This window comes from Tachypleus tridentatus, chromosome 4 (assembly GCF_004210375.1).
Source record: "Tachypleus tridentatus isolate NWPU-2018 chromosome 4, ASM421037v1, whole genome shotgun sequence".
NCBI lineage: Eukaryota > Metazoa > Arthropoda > Merostomata > Xiphosura > Limulidae > Tachypleus > Tachypleus tridentatus.
Genome location: NC_134828.1, coordinates 45,885,192 through 45,904,037, shown reverse-complemented (window position 1 = coordinate 45,904,037; position 18,846 = coordinate 45,885,192). Strand labels below are relative to the sequence as shown.

At 32.9% G+C, this 18,846-nt stretch overlaps 1 protein-coding gene across 3 annotated transcripts; it reads right to left on the bottom strand.

Moving 5' to 3' along the window:
• Positions 1 to 1,516: 1,516 nt before the first annotated feature.
• LOC143249040 (serine/threonine-protein kinase PAK 3-like) lies at positions 1,517 to 18,238 on the bottom strand. 3 transcript variants are annotated; one of them, XM_076498235.1, is made up of 9 exons: positions 18,143 to 18,238; positions 13,224 to 13,410; positions 12,177 to 12,269; positions 10,426 to 10,525; positions 9,157 to 9,353; positions 8,512 to 8,649; positions 5,848 to 6,769; positions 1,953 to 2,015; positions 1,517 to 1,767 (listed from the first exon to the last, which is right to left on the bottom strand). In XM_076498235.1, the coding sequence occupies exons 1-7, from the start codon at positions 18,217 to 18,219 to the stop codon at positions 6,740 to 6,742; spliced, it is 822 nt and encodes a 273-aa protein (XP_076354350.1). In that variant the 5' UTR covers positions 18,220 to 18,238; the 3' UTR covers positions 1,517 to 1,767; positions 1,953 to 2,015; positions 5,848 to 6,739. The 3 variants fall into 3 exon arrangements, with proteins under 3 accessions (XP_076354350.1, XP_076354349.1, XP_076354352.1); XM_076498234.1 differs by lacking the exons at positions 1,517 to 1,767; positions 1,953 to 2,015; positions 5,848 to 6,769 and having other exon boundaries at positions 8,231 to 8,649; XM_076498237.1 differs by lacking the exons at positions 1,517 to 1,767; positions 1,953 to 2,015; positions 5,848 to 6,769; positions 12,177 to 12,269 and having other exon boundaries at positions 8,231 to 8,649.
• Positions 18,239 to 18,846: the final 608 nt, after the last annotated feature.

Below are 18,846 nucleotides of genomic sequence, written 5' to 3'. Positions count from 1 at the left end.
TCTGTGTGTAGTTGAAAATGAGCAGGTAAGGACTCAGTTAACTGCATTTGTCGTTGTTAGGAATTTTGAACAAAACTTCTCCAGAATTATCTGCGCTAAACATCATTAATTTAACATTTGTTTATATCACATTACAAAGTCCCTTAATCAAAGAGAGCCCTGTAATCTTCACAATAGCTAGAAAGAAATGCAGTTTCTCTCTCCAATACTTTTCTTACGACTTCAAATGCAGTAATCCTTTAATACTTTAAAGACTGACTAACAGCTCCCAGCTTTCTTACCTCTCTCAACTACAATCGATATTTCTCACACACATCAGTGTAAAGTTACATGAGTAGCTACGTGTACTTTGTCCATTGCAAGGAATAAAACTTCAAATTTTCCTGTTGTAATTTCAAAAAATTACCTCTGACCTACGAGGGAACCTAATTTAAAAGAGTGAACAATAATCTTAAAAAATAGCAAATCAGATTGAAAAGAGAATTATGATTTAGACCTACTTTTTAAAAAGAAGTGCTTTAATAAATATATTATTGAAATTCAGCGTTATGTTGTCTTTCAAACTAAAGTTGAAGTTCTGAAACTAATAGTTACAAAAGAAGAAAAACAAGTATTGATAATCTTTGATTCTTATTATGTGTTTTTAAAAGTAACTAAGTCAATTACTATTTATAATCTATATAATTATATTAGTATTATAACCAGTTAGTTACGTGTTATTAACAAATTCTGCAGAACTCAAAAGATCCACTCTATGGCGTTCTTGGCGAAACACTTCGAAAATACCAGTCTATTTGTGAAAACCCACGAAGAGGCTTTGTTGAGGACGCTTAAAAAGTTATTTTGCTTGCATCGATTACCAAAGCCATTTGGAATTTGAAGCAGCAAAGATGGAACTCTTCTTATACTGGCGTTTTATGAGCAGTATAGTTTGTTTTCAATAAGTATATGTATTAAGGAAGTATGCGATAAGACGTACAAAGATAATTGACCTTCAGATTACTGATATGTTTTCATACAGTTTATTACCGATGAAGTCCATATATATTTCAAGTTCTACTATTTCAGCGTAAATAATTGACCAAATGTCACCAAATTGTAACGTGTATATATAAATATATAGATCATAAACATGCTTTTAAAAGCTGATGGAACTTAGTTAAATATTTATGGCTTATGAGCAGTCGTAAACCTGCACTCAAACCTACTTTTATTAATAAAAATAATATCTTTTTGCGAAAATCTGGTGGGACAACAGTAAGTTTACAGACTTACAGTGCGACAGCCCGGAATTCGATTCCTCGCGGTTGACATATTACTAACAAATATGGTTTTGCTCTGAAACAAACAAACCAATTGTTTCTATGTATCAATATAACTTAATTTTCTTATAATAAGATGCACAGAAAATAAAGATGTACTTTGTGGAACCAGTAGGGCTAAAAAATTATGAATTCAGTCGATTTGTTGTATATTGATTAATTCAGTAAATTAGAAATTACAAGCTTTCCATGTGCATTTAATTTCTTTATTTCTGGCTAGAGGGCGCTTATTACAGATATCCATTGTGTTACTCTGCGCCAAACAAAACAAAAAAATTATATACATTTTATTTTTAGTTTGTGAAATACAATTTTTAAAGTAGTACATTTATTATCCTTATGCTTCTTCAGGTGTTAGCAGCAAAAGATGTTACGTAAGTCCCTCCTGGGCACGGCAGGCAGTTAGTTTGGAATCCATTGTCATAGTGACCAGGAGGACATGGATCTGAAAGCGTTAAAAGTACATAGCTAAGCATTTATTTACCCAGTGTTCATTTTTTATTGTTCTAACAAAGTCTTTAGTATCAAAAAACGTATTTGTTGAACTAAAATTCCATATTTACAAAAGTCTTTCATCTATTTGTGACTAATGTGAAGAGTTTAAAGTAATTGAGTGTCATATATACTTACAACACCTGTCAGCATCTCTTCTGTATCCTCTAGTACAGTTAAGGTTCTCGGCTGGAACATTCACTGGAGAAAATAACAGAGAGTTAATATTTTTGTTAGCACCTTTTGTGTCACCGTTGGAATTTTAAGGTTTTTCACAATGAGCACGACGCACTAGTTATAATATTAATTATGACTCACTCTGTAAAATAACAACATTAATGTTACTTTTCATAAGAAAAATAAAACGTGTCAAAACAGTTTCTTAACAGTTGACTTTTGTTTCTTAATGTACTTCCTAATTAGGTTAACTAATGAAACTAATCACACAAACTTGGAAATTTATGAAATTACACACGATCTTTTTATGTTATATCTAAAGGTACATTCGATTTCCGTTGGTGTTTCCCTTGCAAATTTCTTATTTCTAACAGATAAACGTAAAACTGTTGTCACTGTTTATGTTAATATCAGTTGTGAAAGTACAGATTCTTTTGGGAATATTACGTTGGTAAAATGATCAGTATATGATTATGTCTTACAAACAACAAAATATCAAATAATATCCATATAATGCTGAAGTTGCATGAAATTTGAAGTTAATATAAAAGCTAATACTTAATTTATTATGGATTTATCAAGATAAATAATATTGGGATATAACACCTTTCGCTGTAAATTTTAAGTATTGTTTATTCATAATACGTTCTTAAAACACTTTGTACATATGATTTGTGTCTTTACAGTTCAGATTTTCTTCAGTATACAGAAGTTGAGTTCATTATATCAAAATAACTTTGGAGCCTCATCACTTCTCTCTACATGTTTTCCGTAATCCATCTCGTCTCTGATCACATAGAAATCCATAGTTACTACAACAGTGACTTGAATGGTATGTCTGTGTACAATAACATGCATATCTATTTAATCACTCACCGGTTGATCTCGTTCCTAGACTCAGATATTTTTTACGTACTGTCGCCTGGGACACTTAGGCGGTTTTTATCTTTGACATTTGTGTTCGAATGACTTGTTGCAAGTCTTATTTCCGAATTGTGAACCAAAACTATTTCTTCTATGCTTTCAAGTACAATAAATATCTTTGTTTCGAAAAATTTTAATTCTCATTTAACTATGTTTTAATGATTTGAGCATATAAATATTTACATTGGAAAGGTCTGTTCCATATCTTTCCCAAAAGCAACCTATTTTCGGTGACATCACACAAAAGCCATAAAGTTGTTCTGATCAATTCTGTTCTACCGTAACTTTACATGTCACATTGAGTCACATTATTTGCCAGGTTGCTTGTTCAAAGCTGTTTTGGTATGGCTTACTAATCCCTATAAACTATAAAGTATTATTGCTATGAACATCAGTGGCAGCCTGTCATTGATACTGTATGTTTACAATACGAGTACCGATAAGATTACGAGTTCGTCTTCATCACTGCCATGAAATAGCTCTTTTCAAGGCATCTTTAGCATCAACTGATGGAATGTGATACATCTTCCAAGAGTATATAACACCTATCAATAGCAACATCTTCAAATAATATGTCGACCGACTTATCACCTTGGAGTTGGGCAATATCACCCATTACTGGAGTCCTGATTAGTTGGACCAATATATGGACGAATAATGGGTCCTAGGATTTATCTTTAGAATGTGTAACATTGATTGTAACATTTATAATAACAATATGTCAATATGTTTACCAATACTTATTCATACCATATTTCAACATCGACACTTCCTCTCATGAAAATTATGAGAAACACATTTCACGTTATCTCTAAAGTAATAATTCCTTGTAAGTACTTTTAACACAATTGTAACAATCTCTTTTATGCATTTATATTTCTGAGGAATCCACTTGATGCTAATAAATTTTGCAGACATTCAAAATGGATAATTTAAACCTTTTATTACAAAACTCATATATAATTCGATATTTCTAGGTTATAAAGCGATTACGAAGGAGATTTCAAGTAATGGTAATATAGAGAAACCTCAGTCAACAACGCGATACTCACCCAATCAATAACCCCAAATAAAATAAACAAAATATTCTAAAACTAAAGCAAATTTATAAAATACTTTATGGCAACTTCCATATTTTACGTCGGAAAAACAAGCTCAAAAAAACAACCTTCATGTAACACAAAAAAAATAGAATCTCACGTTTTTAAATTGAACACTGCAATTCAAATAAATATACTACAGGTAACATTTAAATTCCAAACAGAGAATCCGACATCATTAAACGATAAACTAAATAATTCCTTGTAATACAAGAGCAAACACACGTTAAACCAACATAAAGAAACACTTTTATATCTATATTAATAAACATCAATAAATTTGAAGATGATACTTTTAATTTACAATATTTTATAATTTATAAAATATTCTGAGAATACTAAGCGTAACGCAGCTAGTATTAATAGGAAATTACACGAAGGTTGTTAAAAACTATCATATCAAGATAAGACAATTCAATTATCATTAAAATTAAATGATATAAAAGATAGCGTATCGTTTTCTGAACGAAATCGATAAAAACGCAGTTTAATTAACGTAGATAGGAGTATTTTAAAATTCTTATTTGGTGCAGTAACAACAGTTCGATCAACAGATACAAATCTCTAGAGAAATTATTTACTTTGTAGGTAAGCAAATGAATAATATGAATTATTTCACAAAACCAACTGAATACCATGATGAGAAAAGTATTCAGATCATTGGTAAGTATCACAAATATATCAATACATATCAGAGAAAAACAAAATAAAATATATAAAACAAGAGCTGAGATGTTAGTTTTCAATGACAAAATTCAGAATAATTGACAGTAGTTAGCTTTTACAGTAGATCGGAATTAGCTAAGTTAGTACAAGCACTGTATATGACCGCAAACAGAAAGTTGATTTCTTGCTTTCTACTCCAAGTAAGCTATCAAATCTCTTAGACAAAACCACATCGGGCTATTTCCTGTGTCCACAGAGGGCAATCGAACTCCTGATCTCAACGTTGTAAATCCATAGACTTACCGCTGTCCCATCGGGAGACTATTTCATTAAAACAATAACTCCATGAACATATTATTTAAGTTAAGTGTCAACTGACTTTATCTGTTATCAACCAAAACTGGTTTCTTATCATTTCGATTATAAGACTACAATGATAAAGTTAAGTTATTCAGATCATTGGTAAGTATCACAAATATATAAAACAAGAGCTGAGATGTTAGTTTTCAATAACAAAATTCAGGATAATTGACTGTAGTTAGTTTTTACAGCGGAAAACAGTAGATCGGAATTAACTAAGAATATTTTTATTTTTAAACATTTTGTATTCATTCAGATATAAGATGCAAAGTATGTGGCCATAACTTGCAAATACAACAACACGCTGCTGTATTTTTCATTCTGTATTGTGAGAACGTATAATTCAGATCGCTAGAAAAGACAAATGTATTCTTAAACAACAAACAGGAAGGTCAGAGAAAATTAGGAACAAACGGTGATAATAAAAATTACAGAAGTGACAATAAGACCAACAAAAAAATAACAGAAGGTAAAACCTTAAAGGTAACTGATAACAAACATCTAAACAAAAACCAGTCAAACCTCTGTTTCAAATTATGGATATCAAAGAATAAAATAAAAGCAAAATAATTTGTCTAAATAATAGAAACAGGTAAATTGTCTGAACTTGGTATAAAGTTCATAGCGTAAGTTGCTTTACTCTCTGTATGACAAGTGGATAGTATTAAACTACATAAATAACATTACTTGTTAATGATGCTGACTAGAAGTTCTAAAGCTATTTGAGAGTTGAGCACTTGCAGCCATGTAGTTTCAAAATATAACTGAGATAAAGTTGTTCATAGTAAGTATCTGATAAAACTTACGTTTACAGTGAAGAGGCTCCAGGGTTTGTAAATCGTCTTTCTGGACAAGCCGAACATTGCAGGATCCAAAATAACTACTGTAATGGTCCTTGGGACAGAGGACACGTTCTTCTTGTTTTTTTTACTTCTGAACTCTCCAGGAGGGCACGGAACTTAAAGAAAGGAATAATTTGTAACTTATACATTTAACCAAATCCTACACATCAAAAAGTTGATAAAACAAGGAACTTATAGATAAATATTTCATAGTATTTTTAAGTTTTCTGTAAGAGCTGCTTTGTTTATATATTTCCCAAAAGAATCATCAGATACCTGGAATGAATAGAAAAAAAATAGTAGAGAGCAACTTGAAATAACATGTGTGTATATAAATATGAAAAATATATTTTTTATGTATTCTAAATTGATTTATTATTGTCAACTTAAAAATATTACATAAAAACGATACTCTTGGGTTTCCAAAATAAGGCACTCTTTCATAAGTTCCTTAACAATGAATGCATATTCCATGATTTTTCATGCAAAAGGTTTATCTATGTTTCAAATTCATTATGTTTTAAACTATGAAACATTTAATATGGTTTAAGATTTACTAATTAATAAAATAATTTCCATAATTTAGTTTGTTTGTTTGGAATTAAGCACAAAGCTACACATTCGGTAGAGAAAATTAATATTATTTTCAAAATCTATGAAACTGAATTATAGAAAATCATGGCACTCAACATGCTACTGCTCTTGGAGAGATCTAACAAACACAATCTGTTAATTTTCTTGTCCTAGAATGATGCCAGTCTTCATAGCCAACATATTTCAACATGCGTATTGGGATATTTGGTTTTTTGAGTTGTTAATGTATATATAGTTATAACTGTTGTGACCTGTATTGTTTTCACTGGTCAGCAACTTCCATGAACGGATGCTGTGTGAAAAATAAGAAAAACATTAGTTTAACAAAAGTGCTTATTCTACATCACATACAGTTTGGTTAATTAGTCTTTTTATACAGTACTGGGTGAAAGTGTTAGGACAAAAGAATATTTTGTCATTCTTTCTATTTTATGGGATAATTCTTCCATGTTATTACTGATTGTAGTAATGGTTGTGATTCACTGATCACTTTCAACAATTAAATGAGCCAGGATGAGAATACTTATTATTTTAGAATTCCCTACACTTGTACCTTGTACGTGTCATAATGGTTCTGTTTGAATGAATATAGTGATAAAATTCAGGGCCTGAAATAAATGTCATGGTACTGCATGCAATGTATTAACTATGTAAAATGAAGCTAGCACTTTGTACCAGTATATACTAGAAGGAATAAATTTCATAGCAAACCACAAATAAATCTTGATAAAAACAGTAATAACACATATACAATGTTATCTTGTCATTCCACAGACCAAAAAGTCCAAGAATTGTCAGTAGAGCAGAGAGTTTGCATAAAAGCTATATGTGATACCAGTTGGTCTCTCCATCAAATTTATCTGTAGTGGTCCCAGAAGGCTGACTGCCACTGGCCTCAAGCATGACATAAATGCCAAATGACAGAAAAGTGTCCAGATTTACAGTATCAAGGTTAGATGATAATGGAATATTTGATTGTATAGCAGTTAAAAACCTTTACCTTGTTCTCCAAATATTGTTAAGAAACTGTGCTGCTGATAATTGGAAAGAATTGATATGGATGGATTAGTCCTTGTTTGAAATAGTTAGTTCAAAGTGCATGTTGTATGTCCCATGGAAGAAAGGCAAAAGATACTTCAATGCATAGCACCTGTGATAGAGCAGGGGAGAGACATTGTGATGGTTTGGGGGTGTCACCTCAGCAGGAGATTTTTGCAAACTGTATGGAATAATGAACCAGATTTTGATCCATCATGGTAGACCAAGTGCTTTGCTAATTATTGGTAATGAATTCTAATACAAAGAAGATAATGACCCCATACCGTCATCCAACCTATGCAGAAATTAATTAGCTGAGAGATATGCTGCTGAAGTCATTCAAATGATAGAGTGGTTCCCACAGAGCCCCGATTTCAATCCAACTGAGCAGATCTAGGACTTGATAGACATACAACTTGACAAATCAAAAGTTACTTCCAAAGTAAATATATGGGAGTATATTCGACATATTTCAAGTAAAATTCCAAAGAAAACTGTGATTAAACGTCTTTCAACAATGACTGAAAGACTTTCCATAGTTATTAAAGCAAAAGGGGGACACAACAAATATTCACTGTTTGTTGAACTCAAACATTCTCACTAAATTTCTCTTGCACTAAATGTGAATAATAATAAAATATTCATGTTTTACCTGTGATTTACCTTCAACTGTTCTTTGAAAGTAGCCTGAAATTTGATTTTGACTTTGTCCTAACACATTTGCACAGTACTGTAGGATGAACTTAAATGAAACTAAACATTTTTACAGAGTAAAAATTGATATCTTATGGAATTATGAATATTACAAAATAAATAAATATCACACTATGAGATGTGCCATAGTAAGCTGAAGTTTTCACAACATAAGATGAACAGCCAGTAATAACAACGAATTCCAACATTTAATGATACTGCTTTTTTGGTGTATGTTATGAGGATAACAGGTTCATCTCAAACAAACATAGCCTCGTAAAATAACAGTAATTTATACCACACCTCTAAGAGTTCAGATGCAGTATATCGTTTACTTATGTCCACTTCTAGACACCTGTCCAGGAAGTCTCGAAACACTGGAGACAGGTTGTCTTTATTCTCAATATTTGGTTTTCCATTTTGTGTTATTAAGTCAAATACCTGAAAAAGAGTGCGACTTTATGACTAAATCAATAACCTAACTTAACAGTATGTACAAATCTTTGGATAATTCTTCCTAATAATGTCTAAATATCACTAAAGATATAGCTTTATAGTAATTAAATACCGTGGGTGAATTATCTAGTGTTAGTGTTTATTTATAAGGGGTTAACAAAATGGTAGTCATACTATTGCACAAAATAAAGTTTAAGAAGTTGAAAGATAATAATATAACATGTACATTCCACAACATTCAATAATTAACTGTTTGTTACTGTATACAGTTTTGTCAAATGTTCATTGTTGCTGTCATCGTTCCACTGTTCATCATTATCTTCAATACATCTTCATGTTTGAATAATGTGAACAGTGTTTTTTTTATTATAGCTATTCTCCGTAGTTGGTGAAAGACATCCTTAACAAAGCATACGATTGGGTTTTAAAGTACAAATATGTAGATTTTAAGAATTTGGGTACTGGTTGTAATTACTGGTTACCAACATTTACCATGTCACTATTTTCTTGATGATAAGGAGGTTTACCATTGACCATTTCAATGGCTGTTATGCCGAGGGACCAAATGTCAACCTCAGGCCCATACTCTATCTGTTTTACTAATTCTGGAGCCATCCAGCGACGAGTTCCAACCAATGATGTTCGCTTATTTTGTTCTGGGGAGAGCTGAGCACTTATTCCAAAATCAGCTATGTGATGGAAAGAAACAAACATAAAGTTACCATTTGAGAAAAAAAGGAAACATAAATAACTGTGAGTCAGCCTTACAATACAAGGTTAACTCTAATTTGGGTTTCTTCTCCTCTTACTGCAAATTTTGACTGTAAAATAGAAATATGTAATCATCCAAATGCACAAATAAAACTTGCCAGCACACAAAAAAGTTGATAGAAATCCCCTTAAAAAATGTCAAATCCAACTAAATATACAATTTGTTTTATAATTACCAAATACCTAAATCCAACACTTAAAAATACAGTCTGAAAGTGAAATTATTTCCATTTTTGCAATCGATTTGCCACAGATTTCCTTTTCTTTATTCGTATGTATCACATATTTATAAACGTTTAGGTATCAAATCAGAAAATAATTTATGATAATTTCTTGCAACAATGTGGGCTAGTAGTTCATTTGACATAGATTGTACTGTTGCTAGTAAGTACACATAAAATCTTCCTTTTATGTCAAGTTACAATCCTATTGATTAACAGCACAATATGTAGCTGTGTTACACAGCTGGATTTATTTCATTATATGTTTTAAGTTTACAGAAAAAAATCGAATTAAGATTTAAAAGTATTCAGTGCTTTATACAGTTAGAAAAAGTCTACTTTTAGTTGGGAATTATTTCTTATTAATATTTTTCAAATTTGATGTTGAATTAAAAACGAAAAAAAATAGAGAACCAGAGTGTAAAATCAAACTATGAAATATAACAACAACTATTTAAAATAATAAAATAAAAACATGGATATATTCTCTAAGAAATCATTCAGAAGATGTATCAAGTTATAAAATGTACATACTTTGTACTGAACGTGAAAACTGGAAACATTTGTACTTACCGGTATGTAATTTATGTTGATTAATAAGTTACTTTTAGTATAACCAAACAACCCACTGATATCACGTGTTGTTTCAACATCTTCATAATATATATACATTGTCAAGTAATCTATGTTAACATGAAACTGTTACAAACAAGCTAAAATACTTAAAAATGCTTGTTTTCACCAAGGCACTACATGTTTAAACACTTACCTAGTTTTATGGTCCAGTCCTTTCCAAGTAAAATATTGTCACCTTTAATATCTCTGTGGACTATGTTGTTATCATGGAGATATTGTACTGCCTGGAGTATCTAAATGAAATATGAATTTATTTTAAAGTTAAATGTTTTAAGAGAAAAGTGTAATTTTAATTCAGTGTCCTTGTTGTATTCAATATTTTATATATGTATGTATATATTGTGATAGTTAGAGACAACAACACAAAAATATCAAAATTCAACATCTTCATAATATATATATACATTGTCAAATAATGTATGTTGACATGAAACTGTTACAAACAAGCTAAAATACCTAGAAATGCTTGTGTTCACTAAGGCATTATATGTTTAAACACTTATGGTCCAATCCTTCCCAAGTAAAATGTTGTCACTTTTAATGTCTCTATGAACTATGTTGTTCTGATGAAGAAATTGTACTGCCTGGAGTATCTAAATGAAATATGAATTTATTTTAAAGTTAAATGTTTTAAGAGAAAGTGTAATTTTAATTCAGTGTGCTTGTTGTATTCAATATTTTATATATGTATGTATATATTGTGATAGTTGGAGACAACAACACAAAAATATCAAAGTTTCTGTACATTAATAACTACCAGAAGCACTTTCACCATGTTATTAGGTTGATATATTAGTTGTTTTAACATCTCTTGCCAACAGGTAAAGATTTTACTAACACTAACATCCAACATCAACCTGGCCATGAGTAAAGTGTGGGCTTTGTAGGTTGACACCCAAACCTTGAGTGACTATCCCTCGGTAATTTTAAAATTAAATCATTTCTGAATTAAGGTATTTGCTGTTGTGTCACCAATGTTTTAATGAAAAATGAAGTTTTAATATTTTCCATTTTGTTATTTATATGTTTTATTTTATATTTACAATACAATATTAAGCGATACTTTTGTTGCTAAGCAACATGACAAAAGCCACTTCAGGAAAGTACGATTACCAAAACACATTGGCTTCTCTATATATTAGATGTTTAACAAACGAATGCACCCAGCAACTGTCATGTTTTAAGGTTGATATGTTCCGTGTGACAAAGGTGGACTGGCTATTGTGCCACGGCACATGGGCTTCCTTGTATGAAATTTACATGTTACATATGACTCTGATTGCTGGTGGGATGGTATGAGCCCCACCTCATAATGAGATGGCATGCCCCCCAAGGGTCTCAGATCACCTCTGCTACATGAGTATGTGATTGTAGATATTCTGAGCCTATTTCAATATAAAACTACAACCTATATAGTTTTCTTGCTCAGCAACATGACATAAAACTCATAATTGGAAAACATCTTTACCAAAATATACTGACTATTTTATATACGTGAAGTTGTTATACAAGGTACCACTTTTTTTAATACCACAGATATAAGTTTCTTGTGATACTTAGTGCAGTTGGAATTTCCCAATAGTAAATTAATAATAATTTTTGTACACTTGTTGAAGATGTGCTCCATATAATACACCAAAAGTGAAACTTTCTGTAACTCTAGAAAGAACTACAGAGAGTGTACACTAGATGGAGCTTCATAATTACTCTCTGAAATGTTATTTAAAATTTCGTCTTCTCTCGAGAAATGAAAGTTTATGGAAGCAAGTATACAGAGTTTTGGCAAGGAACTACGATCACTGTTAAACAAACGTTAAAATAAATTACAATCATCAGATCTCTAAAACCTCTTAATAGTTACTAACAACAATCAATATAACATACTTCTTTACATACTGCTGCTGTTTCATTTTCATAAAGACGGGTTTTGGCAAGAACATCAGCCATAGAGCCAATTGATAAATATTCCATTATTACCTAAACAAATAAAGTTTAAAATTTCACTTACATTTTATTTTTTAATAAAATTATACCTAACAATGAGACAAAATAATTTATTTTTCCTATTTTAAGATTCTGTCAGTAATCATATATCTAATAAAAACAGAAAAGTTCTTCAAATAATCGTTCATGAAGTAGGAACTGAAGTAACATCAGTTGTTTAACATTTTTTAAGTGTGAGATTTTTATTGTCTAGAAAGATTTGTGGTTCAAAAAATATATGAACTCAACTTCAAGTGTTAAGGAAGCGTGAATCAGCAAAAAACACTTTTCTACAATTTTGTTGCTTCTTCAATTCTAACTTTTATTTTTCTACCTCAAAAGATGTTTTACATTTTGTGAAATGTGCTCTTTCATATATTGGTAACTAAAGCTGTAATCTGATTCCCAACATTTATAAAATATTAAATTGGACTGTATTTTGTCTAAGAAACTGAAAAGTTAATATTTATTGTATTACACCCGAAACAATGTTTACAGTTTTATATATAATGCTGCATTTGAGGGTATTGTATAAGATGTTAATAATTTAACAAACTCAACCTTTCCTGAATAAAATAATTTCAATAACCACGTGTAAAACTTTGTGTGTGAAACATACAAGAAAGATGAATAAAGCAAAGTAAAAAGTAAAGAGTGCTGGTAAGAGATAACATACTGGTAGAAGCTCAGAATGGAAATAGAAAGTTATTGTGTCAGAAGCAAATGTGGCTGCAACCTCCCACACTAAAACTATCACGTATTATTTATAACTATAATTTAAACAAAGCAGACCTCTGAGAGTGATATGTAAAAATATTCTTAAACTTGTAGGGTTGCTTGAAATTGACCACTTAATTAAATAAAAACAGTACGTTAACCTACACACTATAACAGGTAAGATTAAAAACAAAAGAGAATTAACATGTTTGTAACACTAACAACACTTACCCAGAGTTCATCACCATCAAGAAAGCTATCCAAATAACTGACTATGTTTGGATGTTTATATTTCTTCATTATTGAAAGTTCGGTGATGATAAGGTCTTTTCTGAGTTGCTTCATTACATTAATCTTTTTAACAGCAACTTCCAACCCAGTCTCAGTTGTTACTGCAGTATGGACAGTTCCTGAACCACTAAAACAATAAAAGAAAGGACACTACATTACAAAATTATTACTTTTTCTTGTTCCTGGGCAGAAAGTGTTATATCCCAATTGCTTATGCCTAACGTAAATGGAAAAGACCTATTTTTCTCTTCAAACTTTACTTTTGTGACCTTGGTAATGAAATATTCAAATTTACCCACTTTCCAGAACATTCCATGTAGATTCAGTGCTAAGTAGCTAATAAAGAATTTTCTCGAACTTTCTAGAATGTGGTAGGTCTTCCAAGAATTTACAAAAAACTTTTGGAATTTTCTCGAACTTTTCATGGTAATATGTATACAGGGGCTCACCACTAACCACTTCAGTTTAGTTCTAGCTGCCAAAGTGAACACATAGACCTATCTGATTTTATTTATGATGGCATCAACAAGCTGCAAGCACTCTCCAGACGCATTATGTTATGTATGTGGCCAGTTTATCAAGAGTAACCAGTGTGAGAGAAGAAAAGAAGAATCCGTCAAAATCATCCAAATATTGTTTCTGGAGACAAGAGTCAGATTCAAAGTGCTGATGTTGGAGACAGTACCACGTCTGAAACAGGTATACTCTCCAGCCATCCAAGAAAGGTGTGATTGATACGAGCGGTGAACCAAAGGAGATAATCCAAGTGGGTATAGAATGGTTAGAGTGTGACAGATCGCACTAAGCAAGCGAACTATATCCAAAACCCATGCTTCTGGGAGCCGACATCCATACTGTGGGAGGATGATGATCATACTCTCTTCACCTGAAGTTCAAAAGACTAAGAGAATGTCAAACCACCCCAGACTTCAGAACAGAGCACATTTTAAGAATGCAAAATGATATATCAATCTGGGAACCCAATATCCAGTCTTCATAAAATGTCTACCACAGAGAAATTAACTCTCTCAAGAGTGAAACTGACCAGAACCAACCCAGGTGCAGCAACATCCTCGGAATAAGATACACAATGAGAGCAGAAGATAAGGAACTGTAACATTCCTCAGCACCTCTACTACGACCCACGACACAGATGGAGTATATAATTGAGCGTGGAAGATCGACATCTGTAATACAAGTATGAGGACTTATGTTGGTTGGTTTTACTCTAAATCCAAAACTCAACCATTGGCAACTGACATCGAGGTCTGGGTAGGATGAGAGATCCAAATTTATGGGTTCAACTGAAATTTGACGTCTTACTTCTTTGGTTTTTGTATGCTTTAATGTAGAGGTTATCATGCCTTCTACACCAACAGAACACCACCACCCTACTCTGCAGTGAATGATATTTCTATATGGAATTTTAAGGTATTAGATCATTAAAAAGTATGCCTCTAGAATCCACCACCCTACCAGCTTAGAAATGGAAGGTAGTAAGAACTACCAATCTCCATTAGAAGAAAAGGGAGGCACATAAAACACAGTGGATAGTCTAAAGGAATAAAAATACCTGAAACAGTGCAATGGATGACCACAAAAACCCAAATTTTAAAAGCAGACCATGATGACTTTCTCAATACAAGACATGGTAGGGATGGACAGCTATCCTATTGTTCTCTAGCCATGTAGGCCATGAGTGATATGGTCTGAGACGAGCGTATTTGTAAAGAAATTCCATCGTGAGGAAAACCTTCAAGGGATCTTTCCAACAGTATGGTGGCGCTGCATGGCCAGATGGTTGAGGCACTTGACTCGTAATCCGAGGGTCGCAAGTTTGAATCCTCGTCACACCAAAAATGCTCACCCTTTCAGCGGTGGGGGCGTTATAAGGTGACAGTTAATCCCACTATTCGTTGGTAAAAGAGTAGCCCAAGAGTTGGCGGTGGGTGGTGATGACTAGCTGCCTTCCCTCTATCTAGTCTTACACTGTTAAATTAGGAACGGCTAATGCAGATAGCCCCCGTGTAGCTCTGCGCGAAATTCAAAACAAACAAACCAATCCAGCAGTATGCACTGCATAGCCATGAAACATAATAAGCAAGTCAGTATGGCTGAACAGTGTGAATTTCAAACGTTAAAGAAACTCTCGTCGGGTACAATTCACTATAAAATGAGACCTAAATAATAAGAATTAGCATAAAAAAAGGAAATAAGGTTCCTGAAAAAATTAAATAAAAATTAAAAAATAACTCACAAGTCAAAGTCACATGGAAATTTGAAAAATGACTACATGTGGAATGCGATAGTCCAACGAGGTAGAAATTTGAAACTATGCAAATAGTGGGAGATTAATGTATTTGTAATCCTCTACATGCCCGACTGAAAAACAAACTGACATCTGGAACAAACTACGAGAGGACAACAAAAAAACGAATAAGCAAGCGAACTATATCCAAAACCCGATATCAGTTGCAAAAGAAGGCAGATAGACGGTAAAATGTAGAAAGAGAAATATCACAAACAGAGTATGGTTGCAAAGGGACAGAGAGGCAGGAAGGAAAATCACAGATGGAAACCATTTGGCAATGTAACATTGAAGAGCACGCACAGAAAAAAAGTATTTCTGATTTACACGTAGGATAAGAGTAAAAAACGGAAGGAAGGTAAATCAGAGAAAAGTAGAATATATTCTCCATAGTCTTTTAGGTTTTGAAAAATAAAGAGTAATTCAACTGAAGAAGAAGATATGTAGGATGACAAAGAATAAATGAAATATCATTGGCAAATAAATCAGACTACCAACGTCCAAGATTAAGGGGATAATGAAAGAAATATTAAGAAAAAGTTGGAACAAGGAACACGTGGAAAATGGTTTGAATGAGGGCTGATTGAGGCATTGGAGAACGACATTAAAATATCAGTTAAGAAAAGCCACAGAGGACGACAAATCTGAAATAAACTTATCAACATGGAGGGAGAGGTAAATACCCTATGATACTGGAAAAAAAATGAAAAACGTGGGACAAAGCCAACCGATAACAGAAAACCAAGGGCCATAGAGTATTCCAAATCAAAATCCAAGTTATAATCTTAGAAATACAATGAACAATGGTCCAATCAGCTGAAAACTCCTGGCCCAGAGACCAATGCCACAAAACATTCCATTTATGTTTCTAAAATTCCATGGAGGAGGGGCAAATGGTACATTCCAGAAATAAAACTGCATTTTCTAAGAAGCTTAAAAATTCTCACAAAGGACCAGGTAAAAACCAAGGATGAAGATGGAGGACAGGAAGAGCAAGATGAGGCACTGATGACTGAGTTGCAAAAGAAGGCAGATAGACGGAGAAAGAGGAAGCTGGATAAGTCGGGGAAATCACGGCTGAAAAGGCCAATGATGGGCAATGAGAAGAGCCTGAGATTGAGTGGTATGGATGAAAAAATTATCCAATGAAAAAGTTGCATGTGATGATAAATATATAGGTATATGTTGGTTCAGTCATAACTGAAGCACTAATAGTCATGGCGAAAGGATAAGAGACTGGAGGTGAAAATAGAAGTAATTGGTGGTTGAGGGATGTGGTAAGGACATCAATGTAAGGAGTATCTCACTGTAGTTGAAGCCACCAGAAAACGAGAGGACCAAGAGACCACTTCATTGGATAGTTTTTGTTTGGACAAGAAAGATGACCTGCGGCTAGACTGAAACAACGAGAACGTGACTCACAGTGACATGGATATCATGCGTGTTGACCAAGAAACTAAAGTCCAACAAAATAAAACATATTGAGAAAGGGTGCCACTTTGGTGATTCGGATACGCAACCACTGCAAAACTGTTGACTGAATTATGACAAACGATGTCTGATCAGATGCAATAAATGATCCTAAATCCAAAAGCTCCAAAGTGTTGATATAAGACTTCTCAGCTACAAACCAACACCCCGAAGCCTCCCTGTTGATCGACCATTTCCCTCTATTCATGAATGTAACAAGTAAATACGAATGACGACGATAAACTGAAATAAACTTGCCTATGTGTGGATTTTGTCCATTTATTAAAACAGTTCGTTGTTTATCGTAGGAGGAAGAGCAATAGATGCCTGCAAAGGTTCCCGTGCAAGATTACTAATTGTGAAGAGTTCAAATATCAACTCAATCACAAAGGGATTAAAACAGTCAGAGCAGACCACAACCCCAAAAGCGATAGCGCTTCCTTTAACTGTAATAGATGGAGGAACCAGTAAGAATGCAGTGAACTGAAACATGCATTGAATGAAGTCAGTGAGTAGAAAATTACGCCTTACTAAGATGGGCATTGAAAAACACCCAAATGGGTCAGATATTAGGAATGTTGAAGGAAGACGTCTCTGGTATGATTAAACAGCCCACTCGACTTATCATCTGGAGAACGTTAAGAGTATAAAGGCAAACTCCTGTTCAGAATGAGCTATCAGTAACCAGTCATCCATATAATAATGAAAACGTATCCTGAGAACAGAGGAATGTCGAGAGAATCCTAAACCTATTTAATAAAAAAACACAAGTGGCCAAATCAAGGATAAGTATGCAAAACTGATAACCCACCCCAAAGATATGGTCACAACTGCGGAGCTATAAGGGAAATATTTTAAATGCTACTGAACGTATAACAAAAATTAAACAAAAGCAACATATGTTCTTATAAAACAGAAAACTGACTGATGAAGTGATATTATTAATGTAAAATAATACATTCTAATTAATTAGTTCTACGTTCCAAAAATGAAGTTTTTGTCTATAATATTTTAGTACTGAGTACAAATTTACCTCTAAGCCACTATACCATTCTTTTGAACACAAGACTTTCAAACTCACCCTTGGCTAATTTGTTTCATATTTGTATATTTCTCATTGGGATCTCCCTCAGAAACAATACTTCTCAACACTGTCATGATTTCCTCGTCTGTCACTTCTTTTCATTTTCCTTTGTTGACATCTTATTGCTGTCTTTATTTGGCTCCTTCAAAGAAACAGCAGTTATAAACTTTTCCATGTTTTCTTCATCTGTCACTTTCTTGTCATCAGGTTTGGTGGACACAGTCTGCTTAATTATGATGACATCTTTCTCATCCAGTCCAAGTGGTGAGTAGTTCTTCACTTCTTCTTTTCAACAGATATTACGTTCTGGTAAAGACACGTAGTTATTAATTTTGCAACTCTGACGTTATCAGAGGCGTATTTAGGTAGAGGTTAGAGAAGGCTCAGTCCCAAAGCCTATGATCTTAATGGGAGCCCACTGATAATTTTATTCTATGTAAAATTACGTGGGTGTAAAATCCACAGAAATTAATAGCCCCTGGGATTACACAACCTTAAATCTGCTACTGGAAATAATAATTCTAAGCCAATGATGTATTTGCAGGTAAACTGTGAATCCAATGTTCTGTCACCAGTAAAGTCATCAAAGAGATGCTTTTGAATTATATAAACCCAAGACTGTGGAAAACTACAATAACCTAGACTGCCATGTGTAAAACCCAGTGAAATAACCCAAAAGTAATATTGAACACTATGGTCTG

Coding starts and splice junctions, on each gene's coding strand:
- LOC143249040 (XM_076498234.1), bottom strand. CDS start 18,219: ATGACAGTGTTGAGAAGTATTGTTTCTGAGGGAGATCCCAATGAGAAA. Junction 13,411..18,142: donor ATGAAACAAATTAGCCAAGG/GTGAGTTTGAAA, acceptor TTATTGTTTTAG/TGGTTCAGGAACTGTCCATA. Junction 8,650..9,156: donor ATCAAGAAAATAGTGACATG/GTAAATGTTGGT, acceptor ACTCTTTTTCAG/GTATTTGACTTAATAACACA.